The 16,612-nt window shown below is 47.3% G+C and overlaps 4 protein-coding genes across 4 annotated transcripts; 2 read left to right on the top strand and 2 right to left on the bottom strand.

The window, feature by feature from the left end:
• Positions 1-338: 338 nt before the first annotated feature.
• Positions 339-3,853, top strand: B0J16DRAFT_267980 (P-loop containing nucleoside triphosphate hydrolase protein; the record flags this gene model as incomplete). The annotated part of the gene is made up of 2 exons (XM_046123466.1): positions 339-3,209; positions 3,518-3,853. 2 exons carry the CDS (start codon positions 339-341, stop codon positions 3,851-3,853), a joined length of 3,207 nt encoding a protein of 1,068 aa, XP_045983466.1.
• A 1,814-nt stretch (positions 3,854-5,667) lies between these two features.
• Positions 5,668-7,097, bottom strand: B0J16DRAFT_320601 (uncharacterized protein; the record flags this gene model as incomplete). The annotated part of the gene is made up of 7 exons (XM_046125583.1): positions 5,668-6,097; positions 6,144-6,290; positions 6,337-6,391; positions 6,443-6,579; positions 6,632-6,803; positions 6,859-6,886; positions 6,942-7,097. The coding sequence occupies 7 exons, from the start codon at positions 7,095-7,097 to the stop codon at positions 5,668-5,670; spliced, it is 1,125 nt and encodes a 374-aa protein (XP_045983465.1).
• Positions 7,098-9,246: 2,149 nt separating this feature from the next.
• On the top strand, positions 9,247-11,554 carry B0J16DRAFT_363023 (uncharacterized protein). The gene is made up of 5 exons (XM_046129838.1): positions 9,247-9,548; positions 9,628-9,747; positions 9,799-9,946; positions 9,998-10,066; positions 10,149-11,554. The coding sequence occupies exons 1-5, from the start codon at positions 9,508-9,510 to the stop codon at positions 11,496-11,498; spliced, it is 1,728 nt and encodes a 575-aa protein (XP_045983464.1). The 5' UTR covers positions 9,247-9,507; the 3' UTR covers positions 11,499-11,554.
• A 1,143-nt stretch (positions 11,555-12,697) lies between these two features.
• B0J16DRAFT_342745 (uncharacterized protein) lies at positions 12,698-14,607 on the bottom strand. Its single transcript, XM_046127925.1, has 6 exons — positions 14,271-14,607; positions 14,126-14,145; positions 13,997-14,030; positions 13,868-13,941; positions 13,339-13,808; positions 12,698-13,284 (listed from the first exon to the last, which is right to left on the bottom strand). Exons 1-6 carry the CDS (start codon positions 14,464-14,466, stop codon positions 12,840-12,842), a joined length of 1,239 nt encoding a protein of 412 aa, XP_045983463.1. The 5' UTR covers positions 14,467-14,607; the 3' UTR covers positions 12,698-12,839.
• Positions 14,608-16,612: the final 2,005 nt, after the last annotated feature.

Here is a 16,612-nt window from a genome sequence, read left to right as displayed (position 1 = left end):
GAGAGACGACATAAACAAGCTGAGCTTGATGGTTGTATTCATCCGTTGGGATTGAAGATGCAACGAGATAGAATTGGGGATTCGAATGAGACCTACCCTGTAGATTAGTTCAGCTAATCACGTGACATCGCGAACTTTCGCGCGTGCGGGACCTTAATGGGCCATTCCATCAACGCGCCCCTCGATCGAAAGCGGCAGCGGACGACCGTAACTTCGACAATTGAAAACTCAAGCAACATTTATCCCATTCGAAAATTTCGCATGGGCCTGTATGTTTCGATGATACCTTTCTCTTCTATCGACCAACATCATCCCGTGGATTCGTCCACGTACCCAGCATGTCCGCGACCACACAAGATGCGATTCTTCAATCGCTGAACGAGGCGCAACGCCGCGCCGTAACATCAACTGCATCGACTGTTGCCATTCTCGCTGGACCTGGAAGCGGAAAGACTCACACCCTTACATCACGCGTAGTATGGCTTATCCAACAAGTTGGCTATCGCCCTTCCGACGTGGTCGTCGCAACATTTACCGTCAAAGCCGCCAGGGAAATGAAAGAACGAATTGGAAAAATACTGGGCGAAGAGTGCGAAAAGAAAATTGTGCTTGGAACCTTCCATTCGATCGCACGACGATATTTGTCCATATACGGAAACCGGATCGGATTGGAGGCGAAATTTGGCATCGCAGATGATGGAGACTCCAGGGCAATCATTCAGAGAATCTGCAAAAGGCTGAGTCTAACCATCGAACCTCAACACGCAAAATCATGGATTAGCAAAGAGAAAGCGAAAGGCCCAAATGCAGCGGTGCCACTTCCATCGCAGAAAGGCAGAAAGGAGAACCCAGCGCTCAGGACATGCTACGACGAATACCAGGCTCAACTCAAAAGATCAAATCTGCTGGATTACGATGATCTTCTGGTAAAATGCGTTGAACTGCTTCGAGACCACCCAGCTTGCGTGTCCAATGTTCAAACTGTCCTCATCGACGAGTACCAGGACACCAACGGCATCCAGTACGAACTCATGAAACTCTTCGCTCAAGCAAACCGACGAATAACGATTGTTGGTGACCCCGATCAGAGTATCTATGGTTGGCGATCAGCCGAGGTCAAAAACCTTTTCCGTCTGCTGCGAGAATACCCCAATACAGACGAAATCTCACTGGAAGAAAACTACCGATCTTCACAGGCCATCCTGGATGTATCGCTTGATGTCATTCAGCAAGACAAGAAGCGATACAAGAAAGTCCTGCTACCGGTCCATACTAAGGGAGCGCGACCGGTACTCAGAATGCTGAAGAGCTCGTCTGCTGAAGGCGAATGGATTGTTTCCGAAATCAAGCGAGCGATCATGATGTTTGGAGAAATGCTCAAGTTTGAGGATGTCGCAATTCTCTTGAGGTCTGCCGCCCTATCCCGCCATATTGAATCAGCTCTGGGAAAAGCTGGTGTCGCATACCGAATGATTGGAGGACACAAATTCTACGAACGAAAAGAGATCAAGGTGTTGATCGATTACCTCAGAGTGGTCAGCCAGCCTGAGAACAACGACGCGCTCGCCAGAATCATCAACGTACCAAGACGAGGCATTGGAGAGGCGACAGTTAAGTCCCTGATCGAAGAAGCCGAGCAGTCCAACATGAGCCTCTGGACCTTGATCCTGAAACACTGCAGAGGCGACCGCAAAGCCAAAGCCAACATCAGACCTAAGATGGAACAAAAGCTCAACACGGAACTTATTCGAACTATTACGAGTTTACAAAACCAAGCCCGTGAAATTAGTCAGAGTAGTCCCGTCACTCTGGTTAATCTGCTAGAACAATTACTGACGCACCTCGAATTCAAGAAGTATCTTGAAGAAGAATACACGGAAGATCATGAACAGCGATGGGCCAACGTCCAGGAGTTTATCAATCTGGTTACCGACTTCATGAAAGACTTTGGCGCCCCAGAAGAGGATGCGCTTCCAGAAATCGAGGACCTTGACCAGGTGAAGAATGATGATATGCTGGGCCGCTTCCTGGCCAATGTATCGCTCGCATCAGACGCACAGAACAAGGGCGATACAAAAGACCAGAAATCTTTAGTCACTATATCGACGATTCACGCAGCAAAAGGATTGGAGTGGCCTGTTGTGTTTGTGCCATCCGTTTACACAGGATCGATACCTCACTCAAGATCAGAAGATACAGACGAGGAAAGGCGTCTTTTGTACGTGGCAATGACACGAGCACAATCCCTTCTGTATCTGAGCTGCCCACTGTATGGCTCTCAAGGTATGAGTAGCAAAGTCGAGCTTTCACCATTCGTTGCACCGTTTGCATCCAAGGTCTTCGCCAAAAAGGGCCCATCATTCGACAGAGCGGTTGTTGAAGGCGTTGCCAAAATCCTTGGCCGAGATGCCCCAACTGAGAAGACAGTTTTTGGAAAGCTCCCTCCTATGTCCTCAATCGAAGACGACATGTTCCCAATTGACCCTATCGACCCAAAGAACGTGGATAGGTACGATGAAGAAACTGGTCGACAATTTTCTCGAGCACCGAAACGACAGCGTGTGGCGCAACCTACTACTTCTTACGACGAGACGGATGAGCTTCCTTGGCAGAGGGAGTACGCTACAACAATGGAGCAAGCATCCGATTTCACTGTCTCTGCTTTGCCAGGTTTTACGACTGCCGGAGCTCATAGAGTCGCTCTGGATGCTGCAGCTGCAGCAAGCGCAGCGCAGGTGACAAGCTCGAAGCCAGGACCGAAGAAGGGATCAACCAAACGGGGCGTCGGTCAGAGAAGTATGCTTGGTTGGCTTAACCAAGGACCAAATGCACCTAAGCCTCCGCCTGAGCCTCAACCACAACCGCAGCAGAGCAGGTCTTTCGCGCAGGTTCGGTATCAGGCAACTTTGTCGCGACAGAACAGTTTGCACGCTGGATTATCTGCATTACCACCTCAAAAACCAGCGATTGATCCAGAACTGGCGAAGCACAAATTGCCGACCGGACGACCCTTGGCGAAGCCTAATGTGCCCAAGATAGATGACGGCGGTCCTCGAAAACCGTACTCCTGCTTCTCCAGTTCGCCGCCACGACCTCCGTCGAGAAAAGAGCCCGAGGAAGACAAAAAGAACTTCGAAGAAGAAATGCCCAACAAGCCTGCTTCAAGTCTTCATGCGACTACATTCATGTCGGCTAAACCTAATGGTGGTGTAAGACGACCAGTTGGACTAGGACCGGCGCCATCAATGGACCGATTGAGAAAACCATTCAAGCCATTGACGATGAATCGACCGACAAGGCCGGGTGGCTGATAGCGTCATGTGTAATGTTGGACTTTGGAGTAATGTTGAATATTTTTAAGAGCGAGGCGTTGGTAGGTCGTTAAGCTTAACAGTTAAGCATAACGGTGTCAAGTGTAAGGGTCATGTTGCTCAACGATGTATATATAGAATACCTGTAACTCGATTAGAACTTGTAAAACACGATCCAAAACAATCAATCAATCAACAGCACCAAGAATCATCTCAAAACAAAACAAAGCTTCAATAATTTATCACTCTCAACTTCAACCGCACAAAACACCATGATGCCCACTATCACCACCCGCTTCTCCACCTCTGCCCTACAGGGCGCTCGCAGGTATATCTCGACTACCTCGCCCAAGCAGAATATTGCTACTAGCAACGCTCCGGCTTCCCTCATGACCAAATGGAACAACCTCTCTCCCCAAAACAAGCGATACGCTAAAGTAGGCCTCACGGTCGCCGCCGTGGCAGATGTCTACGTGCACTACACCTATTGGCCTGTTATTCAGAGCTGGTTTAGCGGTGCTGAGAAGGCTGGAAAGAACTGAAAGGAGCTTTGAATTGAAGAATCCACCGAGGATATCTTGCCAAGGATGTTTATTGATTTGTCTGATGTGCGAAGGATGAGTTGAGACTGTGAATAAGGAGGAAGAAAGCACACTCGCTTGGAAATCTCTCATCATGTGTATCTATATAGTAGTTCTGGTGCACCTGCTTATTGTTTTGTAATCCAAGATTCGGTAAAGCAGAAGCCTTTCAAGTGAGCTCAAGAAGTGACTGGAGACGTAACTGGCCACCGCGGCTACTACGAAATCATATAACATGAACCTCGAAATTGCAGGAGAATATGGTCCGCAGTTTAGTATCTTCCTAATGCACTTAAAGGTTGCTCATAAGAGCTAGAAGTTCTAGCGTACGGTGTCGGTGATAGAGTGACATGTCAGCTAGCCAGGCACCTAGGGACAAACTGATGCGAGGTGATGAGGCAATAAAGACGCGTCAGGGATATCTATTTACCTCCTTGCCGAAGACCGAGAGAAGGGAGTCAATGTACGGATAGAGTAAACAAGCCATTCAGGGTGATGAGATTGCGCCTCCAGATCTCATGGCAGATCCTACGGGTGATTGTCCGAAAGAATCGATAGAACCAACAGCACCAACCATCAAGGGACTTGGCATGTTGATCATCGTGACAGTTTGGCGACAGCCTCTCTTTACGACTCGTAAATGAAACATTGCTGGTGGCCAAGTACGCGTTTGTATACACATAACTATATCATGACAGGAACTGACTCAAGCCAGTCTTGGATCAACAGCTTCAGTTACGGGGCAAGCTGGCAGGAACGAACACCGACTATATGGCATCAATCCAAAAAAGGCATGCAAATCATCTTGGCCTGCACTCGATTGAGAAGCACGTGGAGTATTGAGAGCCCTGTTGAAGATCTCTCTTTCGTATCTCAGTGGCAGGCAGTTTCTATCTGCATGTCTTAATTGCTTTTTGGCGAAACTCTAATATGATAGGATCTCTTGATCTTTACCAGTTTTCCGGTCGAAAGGAAGAAACGATCGGCCAGGATATCAGCAAGTTGTTAGGGTTAAAAGGTTTCCCTCCCCTGTAAAAGAGAGTTGCGGACCGCGCTCCAACCCCCGTGCTGAACTAGCCAGGTTCCCCTGTAGGTTTCTGTTCCACGGCAAAGTGACGCGAAAGCCTGAAGATGCCAAGTTATTCCCGAATCATGTTACAGGAAAAGATCTTCAGCCGGATTTGACGCGGCAAAAAAAGAATGATTCAGGGGAAACTAAACGGTAATTAGACGGTCTAGGTGAAGCGGCTCGGAGACCTGAGACTGCGGAACCCGAGAGACTAAAACACTCAAGGTAACATAGCGTAACTGGAGGCCACTAACTAATGACTGTTATTTGCTATCGCTCACTAGGCTAACGCCTTGTCAGCTGGACGGACGCTAGACTAATGACTGCCGAGACAAGCAAGTCTGGTGAACTTCAGTTGACCAACCACCAACTACAGAGGTCCAGAGAAGGAATACAGCACTAACTACGCCTTATGGATTCTGTTTAGCTAAGGATTCAGGTCGAGATTACTCCATTCCAGGGGCTAATGGCTAATGAATGCGGAGATTTGGTGCTGAAGGAATTAAAGCTATTACTAGGACGACTGAGCTGAGATAGATACTGTGATCCTTGAGAAGCAGAATAATCTGATTGATAGCATGCAATGAAGCATCAAGCTGCTGTATTTTGGCCCATTAAATTAATTGTGTATATGTTCCTGTTTTTGAACATAGTCCCTGGTATCTCCAATTTGACATAACTCCATAACCCAAGTAGTTGCTAACTCTTACACGTCCAGAGTCGACTTTCCAGGTGAAACCTCGTATGTTCGAGTAACCATGATACCATCCTGAGTGTCGCTTCGTTCACTTGTCGTACTTCCAGCTCTAACCTCGTTCTTGTTGTATGAAACAAACTCTGGCTTTCCAACAATGTGTTCCTCGCTCGAGTTGTCGTCGAGATGCGCCATGTATTTCTTGTTTTGGTGTCGGTTCGCTGAGCTTCCAGTGATTCCAGAGCCTCCAATCGTCGCCAGAGCGTGGCCGTGCTTGTGGACATAGCTGCTGCCTCCCTTGTCGCGACTGCTTCCCTTGCTGGAGACGAGCCATTTGGAGGCGGAGAAGAGAGGTTTTATGGCGGCGGCGTTGACGGCGATGATGGCGACAAAGGTTTCTCGGATGGCCCAGATGGTCGAGGTGTTGATACCATTAATGTCCCTATACATTGTTAGAGCTGTAGTAGAATTAGAGTTGAAGAACTTACTGGAGAGAGTAGATGCAGCGAAGTAGTGTTGCGATAATGATGAAAACACCAGAACAAAGGAGAACGCCGATCAACAGCTTTCGCTTAACGCTGAGCTTGACTGCCCATAGTAGAGGGACGGGAATAGAAACAATGAAGACGTCGGTTCTAATTATGTTAGCAAGGCATAGAGCAAGAGTGCGGTTGAACTTACACGACATTAAAGACAACCAAGGTGAGATAGTTGGCAACAGCGAGTGTACAAGCATCTGTTATTGTTAGACTTCAGACTCTTGACATCTAGGTAGTTGAGGACTTACCACCTGGGTTGGGGTAAATCTGCCAGTTCTTCTCAACAGGCGTGCAATGGCCCCAAATTGCAGCAAGGACACTGAGGTAAGCGAGAACTGTTCCGACCTGTGTCCAGATGACAATCTTTCGCTGCCAAAGCCCAAGTCTATGAACAGTTATGTTAGTAAATAATCGCAGAGAGGATTGGCTGTGCGTACGTCATGCGGCCGTATAGGCAAAGCATAACTCCTTTCAAGCAAAATATTAGAGTAACGTAAAAGTTCCATCCTGCAAGGAGACACTTGGAGCCGAATTCTCGCTTGGCGATTTCTGCGGCTGACATCTCGGCGCCCATCTCGTCGGTAACGCCAATGTTGGTGCCGGATTGACCTGTTTGTAGGGATTAGTTGTGCAAACCAACAGAGACAATGTCTAATGATCTTACCGATTAGTTCCAACATGACCAACTCTGCCTTTGGAGATTTTGTTAGTGACTGAAGCTGAGAGTGGAAGATAGTGATGACATACTGTCCAGAAGATTAACGAAACAAGAGCAAAGTAATCATCTCCTTGATATCCCTTGAAGCCAACCGTTTTCCATCTTGCAAAGTATCGTAGGAGTAGAACCAATGTTCCAAGGCCATATTCTATCCAGGCTTCTGTCTGAAAGGGAGAGGCTGGCATGTTGACTGTTGCTCAAAGGCAAGGCAAGGTAAATCAAAGCAAAAGGAGTGATGGAGTTGAACTTGAAGGAGTCGAAGATGCAGAATGGAGACAGCGATGGCGTTTGTTAATGTAAGTGATACGGCAGATGCCAGCCACGTTTATGTGATTCGGGAATTGCAACGATGGCGACTCCTGGAAATAGCAGGCATAGCCATGTTATGAACTAATTAACGAAGCTGTCACCCATACAGAGAGCAAGTTACGACTGTACGTATCGTCACTACCTAGGCAAGGTACTAGGTAGTGTCTGTAACTATGTCGTAGGTCTCCGTAGCTGTAGGATTCTTCACGCCCCCCTTTTGGCCGAGTTTCATAGAGGCATTGACCATCTCGTGTGCCTTGCCTCGCCTCGTCTGAGGGTAACCACCGAGACTCTAACTCGACGTCAGGGTGTCAGAAGGATTAGCCGCTAAGGGCCTCGAAGACAAAGTAACTCAGTCACTTTATGATCTTTTAGACTAGCAGCTGAGCTCTATCATTTTGACACCCTAAGCCTTGGAGGATAATTCTTCTGACACCCTGACGCTCGATCATGATGGATGGAAACTTCGCCTCCTTGCCGCTGCGGCACTTTCACTTCCTTGAAGGAAATAAACTGGAGATTCGGTGGATCGGAAGCTGCATAACCATGAGTGCATGACTTAGTTGACTTCTATTGGTCTATATCGGATTGATGAGGTTCATTACCTGCTTCTCTGGGTAAAATAACAGGGAGTTGTCATTGTGTACTCTAATCCGCAATACTACTCCAGACTTGTTACGGTTACTCGGTTCTGGTGTGTGATCCTTGAACCCTGGACTTCTCCAGACAAGTCGCAATGTAATCTCGAACCATTTTTCTCCGGCTCGTTTGGAGTTCTTCCTGTCGTTCTGCTCCTTGTTCTTCACCAGAACCTGGTCGTTGCATATGCAGATCCACAGTGTTGGTTGGTCCCTTGTAAGTGATAGAGACAAGGGTTGCGGCAACGGTATTGCCCTCTAAACTTGAGTTCAGTCAGTGCATTACTCGAGACCCTGTTTAGAGATCAACGCCGTCTGTGGGGGTTAATAGAGAAAACGGTCACTGCTGGTGCTTCTAGTACAGATTCGTAAGGCAGTAAGAGCAAAAGCAAAGAAAATGATAATGCCAAGAGGATAAAAGCCCCCGCTAGAACAAATAAGAAAAGTAATCCAGGACGTGCTCAGATCCACTGATGCGTCTAATGCCTGGAGAATTGGGTCAATAGGAACTAAACTCAGCCTTTCAACTCGCTAGACGCGCAGATCTTCAAGCCGCTAACCCCTAGCTTCTACCCCCGAGATACGTACCTGCAACGTCGTCAAGCGGCCTTTTTATGTCTGTTGGTTGTCTATTCTTTTTTTCTGTTCTTCCTTTTCCTTTCCTTTTTGGAAGATCAAGATCAAAGCTGAGACATTCGCCTCAAACCTGATTGTCAAGTGCCGACGATGCATGACCAACAGGACTCTATATAGAGTCAATTCCCCTGTAGCCAAGAATCCAAGAACTTCCGGCTATGCGTGAAAATAGGGGATTTACGAGGGTCACGGACCCGGTCTTTACTGTCTCCGGACCGGCTTTGACGGCGGTTTTATGCTTCTTTTGTCCCGCGATGCAACGTTGTTGATCAAAGACTGAATAAGTCGAGGGGCCTTCCCCGATTGGTTCACCTGAGGGGAAACGTTGAGGGTTTCCGGGATGGAGACAATCTTCAGCTAAGTTTAGTCAAGTTTAGTGGCCACAACAGCTAATTAGTTGATTATCTACCTGTTGAGTAGTAGGGTAATTACAGGAGTAGTTAGTCTGTTGGCTCTTAACATATCATCCTTGCCATGCAACAGTTAGCATAACATAGCATAGCACATGCAGAGATGCATCTTGTTGGTTCGACTCAACAACTGAGACTGTCCGATACCCTTTAAGGATCCTTGTCAGGTCAGGAACTACGGAACTCGGCCGGGTTGAGGGCCAGACTAGGGGAATAAGACAGCGTAGAGAAACGAAAGTGTGCCCAGAGTCTTTATTCGGTTTGGTATGATGGATCTCTCTTGCATATCTCTGCTACACCTTTACGAATCCTTTTCCTTTTTATGAACCCTTGAAACCCCCCTCAATGGTAAGGCGAGGCAACACAGGACAAGGACAAGGTTGCTCAGTGGCACCACTTTCTTTCGTTTCCTCGTTGATGGTACAGGTGGTGGTCAATACGTTAGTGGGACTGGACTGAGGCTATCGCATATAAGAGAAATCTAAACGCCTGCATACAAACATGGTCTTCTTGACTTGTACATCTCCGCCTTATACTTCCCCAGCTATACTATACTATACTCTTCCCTTAACCCGAATCAACTACCTAATAAAACCGACAATATGGCTGTTCCGGAAACAACATATGACTTTATCGTCTGCGGGTAAGTCTTGGCCTAAATCGCTCAGACATTGTGATAATGCATATCAGAACCAACAGTTCACTGACTCAACTCGTAACAGTGGCGGCACATCTGGATGCGTTGTTGCTGCACGTCTTGCTGAAGATCCCAATGTCAAGGTTCTCGTCATCGAGGCGGGTCAGCATAATGAGCATCTCGAGAACGTCCACATGGTTGGAGGGTAAGAGCTCACTCGCCGCTCGATGAGATACTCAGACTAACTCTTCGTCAGATGGTCTCTGAACTTTGACAAGGAGACTGACTGGAATGTCGTCTCTACACAAGGTCCTGGTGTCAACGACCGTCAAGTTAAGCTCAGTCGAGGAAAGTTCCTTGGCGGTTCTTCAGGATGCAACGGTACCTTGATGGTTAAGGGAATGGTAAGTTCATGATTGTGTCCTAGCATTGCTCAGTATACTGATATTCTATAGAAACAAGACTATGATGACTGGAACCTTCCCGGCTGGAGCGGTGAGGACTTTTTCAAGTATATGGCCAAGGTATGTAAAATCAATACATATAAATTCTATCACAACAAGAGTTGAAGCTTTCACTGCAAATGAGAGACTAACTGTGATACAGGCTGAGTACTTTCACACAAAACCTTGGTTCAAGGAGACCAAGGGATCTCACGGCCATGAAGGTTTTGTCCACACTGAGCCCCATGACTTGGCTCCCATCTCCAACATGATAGCAGAGTCCATGGTCTCAAAGGGTCTCCCAATGGACCACGACATGTTCTCTACAGGCGAGAACCCCCACGGATGCGGTCACTCAGTTAGAACAGTCCACCAGGGTCTCCGAACCACAAGTGCAGACTTTATCACCAAGCAAAAGCCTAGAGATAACCTCCATCTCATGGTTGAGACTCACGTTGAGAAGGTTGTTATCGAGAAGGACGCCAACGGTGACCTCAGGGCTACTGGTGTCCGAGCTGTCAAGCCAGATGGCACTGTTATTGAGCTCAAGGCTGCTAAGGAGGTCATCGTTAGTGGAGGAGCTTACTGTTCTCCTAACATTCTTAACCGATCAGGTATCGGTGCTAAGGAGGAGCTTGAGCAGCACGGTATTACTACACTCGTCGACCTTCCCGGTGTTGGAAAGAACCTCCAGGATCACTTGATTGTGTTCATGTTCTACGAGACTGAGAAGGAGGGCATCACAACTGACTCCCTCGTTTACCATGGCGACGCCCTCGCAACGGCCCTTACTCAGTGGAAGGAGGAGAAGAAGGGTCCCATGACTGCATTCCCCTTCGGTATCTTTGCTTATGCTCGTATTGACGAGCGTCTTAAGGACTCTGAGATCTGGAACAACGCTCCCCGAAAGGAAGGTCGCGATCCCATGGGTCTGTCTCCTAAGCAGCCTCAGGTCGAGTTTTTCACTACTGAGTGCTACGGCGGTCCTAAGCAATTCGACCAATTCCCCATTAACGGAAACCACGCTTTCAGCATGATCGCTGAGCTCTTCGCCCCCAAGTCCCGTGGTACCGTCACCCTTCGTAATGCCGAAGCCACAGCTATCCCCGTTGTTGACTGCAACTACCTCTCCGACCCTCTGGACCTCGAAGTCCTTGCCGAGGCCTGCGCTTTCGGCAACGAGATCATCGTCGAAGGTGCTGGTACAAAGGACATCGTCAAGGGCTCGTGGCCTTCTGACTTGGTTCACCACAAGCACAAGACCCGCGATGACTGGAAGGAATATGTCAAGGATAACGCTACTACTTGCTACCACGCCAGTGGAACTTGCGCTGCTGGTAAGAGGGACGATCCTAAGGCTGTTGTCGATGAGAAGCTGCAGGTTTACGGTGTTAAGGGGCTGAGAGTTGCTGATTGCTCTATTATGCCTACTGTGAACAACGGACATACTCAGATGCCCGCTTATGGTATTGGTGAGAAGGCGGCTGATATGATTAAGGAGGCGTGGGCTTAGGAGAGCCATTGTATTGGTAGCGATAGTTAGCATACCCTAGAGCAAATGATAATGAGTTGTTCTTGTTACTTTGTCTTGCCATTGGTTCAATTGGTTCTTTTGTATCCTTCACTTCTTCCTATAGGGTGACAAAGTATTGACTCTTACTATAGAGAGTAATTCGTAAGTGTCTTCTCGCTCCGAAACCAATATCGGTTCCGTAGATTTGCGGGTCAAAGTCACTGATACAACTGCAAGCATGTGAATGTGAACATCCCCCTGTAGTCTAACCCTTGTCCTGGCTGAATGCCAAGATCTACACTCTGTAACTTTGAGATCTTCCCCTGCACCTAATTTTGCCTGGTTCGGTACGTAACCAGGTTGCTAACCCTGTCCCCAGAGAATCCTACGGAGACCGCCAGAGAAAGCCTGTGACACCGTCGCCAAGTTTATGTGAGAGATTTCTAATGGGCTGTTTTACGAAGAAAAGCCAGTCTAGGACCGAACCGACGGCTGTCGATCAGCTAGCGACGGTCCTTTGACTAGAGATTCTCCGGGGGTCATCATTGGGCCGCAAATACTGATTCCTAGACCAGGTTACGAATATTGATTGCCATATGGATGTTAGGTAAGGGCTCAACACAAACCCGAGGCTCAGGTTTTGGCAATTTCTCCAATCGATCAGCCCCGAAGGTCAATTGGATGATGTTGATCAGATCGTCCGTGTCCGTGTCCTTGGTTCTGTCATGACCGAAAGTTGAGTTGCGCTTTGACATAAGCGCTGATCTTTTGAAATGAGCTTTGCTGTCATAATCGAGATTTGCTTTTTTCTCGCGAAGCCTCACGATCGGGTCAGGTTGCGGTGAGGTATGATTGATATGAAAAGGTAAGAGAAATGCAAGAAGAGAAATGGCTCCATTTCTTTCAGAGGAGAAAAGTTCAGAGTTGAGGCTTCCAGAAGTTGTTGTTCAACTGTGGTTTCAAGTGATAAGCCGCCAGTGTTTAGGATTTCTTTAGCTCTGCGTTACCTGTCAAACTAAGGTATAACGCCCCTAAGCCGCTAGCAAATCTTCTATTATCAGATCTTTAGTGATTAGATCATAGTCAGAAGTCACTACGTAATGTAAAATCAATGGACCTTTGCTACAGAGAATAGCATACAAATCAGCAAAGTAATAATGAGTCAAATTTAGAGTATAATAAACTGAAAGGTCTAGTATTCTTCAATGACTGTAGACTATATAATACAAAAGGAATTGTTGCTTGGTGGTATCTAGAATTGCAAAGACCGTGATATGCAGAACCTCCTCCATTACCGTTACCTATAAACTCAAACTCCCTGCCAGATCATACAACTTAACATCATAGTGAACGCTCATACTGCACTGTCACCGTCTTGGTCTGCATAATAGCCGGCTTAACAGTCCCCTCAACAATTCCCTTCTCTGAATCAGAGTCTCCCCATCCAGCCGCTGTTTGCGTATCGTCGACGTTTCCTACACTCGCACTGACATCATGTCCCACGCCCTTGAGGGGTCCCATAACAAACTCGTTAGCGGGCGGGCTGTTCTCTTCGTCGAATTGTGAATAGTTTGTTCGGTTACGTCGGTTCTGAGATGATGGTGGTCCAAATGCTCCTCGGATGGAGGGCTTGGAGGCTGCTGTGTCTGCTTTGCCGTACTTTGAAGATCGTCCTGTTTTGCTGCCGTAGCGAGACTCGCCGATGAGCTTGGGGGCGACGTGTTTGAAGAATTTGCGGAGGGTTGGCATCGTAGCGCATGTGATGATAAGGTTTGACTCGACGATACTAGACTTGAAGTCAGAATAGATAACTTAGAGATGAGGCCAGGAAAATACTTACATCCAGATGCTCGGGTATGCAATAACCCAAGTCAAGTCCATACTCTGCAACATGCCCGGCAAAAGTGACATTCTCACAATCGACGTGATAACAGTCAAAGACCCAATCGTAAAGATCCCCATCAATCCAATCTTCTGCTTAAAAGGCAACTGAAGTTGACACACCATGGGAAGCGGTAGAAAGAAGAGGAGGATATCGCTGGCGATGTTGACTGCTGCCGTAGCGAAGTACAGTGCTGGAAGATTAACGCAAGTTCCTTCAACGAGAACGTCCCAGTTCTTATTCATGGGAGCACATGCGAGTAAGAGGGCGAAGAATAGACCGATGGTGTAGCCGATGATAAAGACCATGGAGGCGTAGACGGCGATCTTGAACCATCGTTGAGGAGAGAGGCGGAGGTAGAAGATCAGGAGGGCGACTTTGGCGAGAGAACCGCAGGGGACATATATTACTGCAGATATGTAGACGTCCTATTTCGTTGTTAGTTTTGTTGTTGACTGTAGTCGAGTTGAGGTTAAGTGAGTCTAACCCTTAGATATATGTTGAATGTCGAGATAGGGATTTCCCAAGCGTGAGCACCACCAGCTCCTGAAGCAAACATGTCTGAAAATCTTGTTAGTATTGACCTCTACAGACATGGGTATCTGAATGTGCTTACGAATACAACATGCCACCGTTGTAACCGCCATTAACTGTGAGTGTCAGTCAGCACCTATCCAACAGTATTCTCGTTGCAAAAGCCATTGGTAACCGTAAACACCAGTGGCCTCTGTGTTTATGCACGTACATATGATAATATGAGTAAATCTATCCAAGTGGTCAGCACAATTTCATTTTCATCTCGTCAACGCCGATCCCATCACGTCAACAACATCCCAGCACCCCCACAAACTCGATCGGTTCGACGAACCAACAGACTGAGACACACTTACAATCATCCAACTGTAAACCTCCCACAAGAAACACCTTAACATACATCCTCTGCATGAAGAATAGAAAACTGATCGCCAACCCAAATCCAGCAACGAAGTAAGCATCCGGTATACCTTGTCTCGCTGGGTTGTCGAAATCCACCACGTAGCCCTCCGGTGGTGGGAGGAGCACCATAACACCGTCTATCGTCGTCATCTTTTCGAGGGTTTGTTGATACAAAGGAGTGTGGTTGTCGAGATCGAGTTGGAGGCAGACCTGAAGAAAGAGGAGGAGGAGAGAAAGGTCTGAGAATAAGAGGAGAAGCAGACTATTTCAGATGAAACCTGCGGATCTAAATCCTTCTCCATTGATATTCAAATGACGGGGGTGTTTATACTGATTATATCCTCTATTCGCCACGAGTTACCGACGCTACTACATAATGATAGGCTTTACAAAGAGTCCCGTTTGGCCTGAGCAGGGGGATTTACCCAGACAAAGGCCAAGTCTCCAGAGACAAAACACCTACCATCCTTGTCTCCTCTCTAAAGATCTTGCCCATTCCGCACTCTCGATCCATGAATGAGGTAGTTAGTTACAGAAGCATGGGCTGCCGATCCGGCCAGTACGGTAACAATCCGAGTGTTTCGGCCCAGTCACAGTCAAAAGATACTGCAAGATAACTTAACTTGGCAAGATACTCCATGTATGCATGAAGAAACTTGTCTTGACTAAGTCCTGAAAAGGTAAGTGTTTTGGACCGTAGAAAGCTAGGGACTTTAGAAGACGCAGGATCGTCAGGACGCCAAGAGGCTTCGTTCGGTTGGGGGATTCGGTCGGAGGATTCGGAGTGAACCTAAGTGAGTTTATATCTCCTTTGTTTTAAGGTGTTTGAATGGTACGTTTACGGGAACACCGTTTATGCAAAGCCCTATATGACAGAGTAGCATTATCCTTATCTCTGTACTTCTAGAACACTTTGAGTGCATCCTTCTTAATTTTTCCTTTTGCTCGGGATTATCGATCTGAGTAGTTCATGTATGTTAATTGCTCATGCAGGAGATTGCAAGGATACTAAGATCAACCAACGACAACCTATGAGTCGAGGCTTCGTCTACGAATTGGAGGCTCTTCAAGGCAATCATTCCGAATTCCGATTCATACGTCACTGGTTAACTTACGACAAAGTCCCAGCAAAAGTTGAAAAGTTCCTTCAACGTAAAGTTCAGGTCAGGCAAATCATAATCGTTCGACGCCCAGTAGAGATGTTCGATATGGCCAAGGGTATCCCCTGCCCATCGACTTCCCTGTTACCAGGACTGACGTTTGGGATTGATCAGGGGATAGTTATTCTTGTCTCTATTCGTTATTCTCCTTCCCAAATGGATGGACAATAGGCTTGTCTCTTTTCTCTTGTCTCTCAGCAGCCTCCCCTCATTATACTGCCCGCCTCGTTTATCTGGAGCCCCAGGAAATTAATTAAAGAAGTGCTGTCAAAGCACCTGTCAACTCGCGGAATTAAACACTTCCGTGACAGTGTCTACGGAATAAAGGCCCCTGGGGAATTGTTGACGAAGATCAGTTACTGGTAAGGATATAGTTGATCAGCAACACTAAAGAACTATGTGGGCCTTTTGCTCTCGGTCCTCGGATCACTCCAGAAAATCAGGCTGATGAGAATAAGAAAACAACGCATGAATGACCTAAATAAAAGAGGGTTCGTTAGAGAATTAATCGTATGGCCAAGTTACATGCTATAAGGGTCTATCAACAACGTTTCATCACCTGACTCCTCCTATTATGCGAGGCCCTTACATAGTACTTACCATAATACATATACATACCACATCTACGGTACCTAACCCCTGTAGAATATCTTCAGAGACCCCGGTACTTGAGCCCGCGCCGCATCTGTGGAGTGATGCAGGGGTACCAAGCCAAGAGTTCATTTGCCCTGTAACCTTCCTATCAAGGTCCCCCGACAAGTCAGACGGGACAACCGAGGTCTCTTACAACATATCAGATATCACTTTTCCATCAAGGATGATCGATACCTCTCTGCAGGCGCATCAGTACGGCGAGGAACAGTGCCGAAACAGCCCTTGGCGGTGTCCTAGGTTCTCATAAGCCAGATGAGATGCTCTATCCCACGTGTAGGTCAAGACACTGCAGCTCATTCGACGAGGTCCGAGACACCAAGACTTGCCATTCTTAAAGTAGACATCTTCCTCCGTTGTATATGCCCTGTTCCAGTGGACCCTTACGGTGGCAGTTCACCTTCAGTCCTTATGCTTTACACTGACAGACAGACAACTGAGTCAATATGAGGAATAGTATCACAGTATCCAGGCCAAGCTCCCCC

Source organism: Fusarium flagelliforme (assembly GCF_020744385.1).
Source record: "Fusarium flagelliforme strain FIESC 12 MPI-CAGE-AA-0113 chromosome Unknown B0J16scaffold_4, whole genome shotgun sequence".
NCBI lineage: Eukaryota > Fungi > Ascomycota > Sordariomycetes > Hypocreales > Nectriaceae > Fusarium > Fusarium flagelliforme.
The sequence above is the reverse complement of the archived record's forward strand: the minus strand, read 5'-3'. Positions and strand labels throughout refer to the sequence as shown.

What these genes read in the sequence shown, in the direction of transcription:
- B0J16DRAFT_342745 (XM_046127925.1), bottom strand. Translation starts at nt 14,466, where the DNA reads ATGACGACGATAGACGGTGTTATGGTGCTCCTCCCACCACCGGAGGGC. An exon ending in ATTTACTCATATTATCATAT is followed by an intron (nt 14,031 to 14,125) that starts GTACGTGCATAA and finishes TGACACTCACAG; the next exon opens with TTAATGGCGGTTACAACGGT. An exon ending in AACGGTGGCATGTTGTATTC is followed by an intron (nt 13,942 to 13,996) that starts GTAAGCACATTC and finishes CAAGATTTTCAG; the next exon opens with ACATGTTTGCTTCAGGAGCT.
- B0J16DRAFT_363023 (XM_046129838.1), top strand. Translation starts at nt 9,508, where the DNA reads ATGGCTGTTCCGGAAACAACATATGACTTTATCGTCTGCGG. An exon ending in CCTTGATGGTTAAGGGAATG is followed by an intron (nt 9,947 to 9,997) that starts GTAAGTTCATGA and finishes GATATTCTATAG; the next exon opens with AAACAAGACTATGATGACTG. An exon ending in TTTTCAAGTATATGGCCAAG is followed by an intron (nt 10,067 to 10,148) that starts GTATGTAAAATC and finishes ACTGTGATACAG; the next exon opens with GCTGAGTACTTTCACACAAA.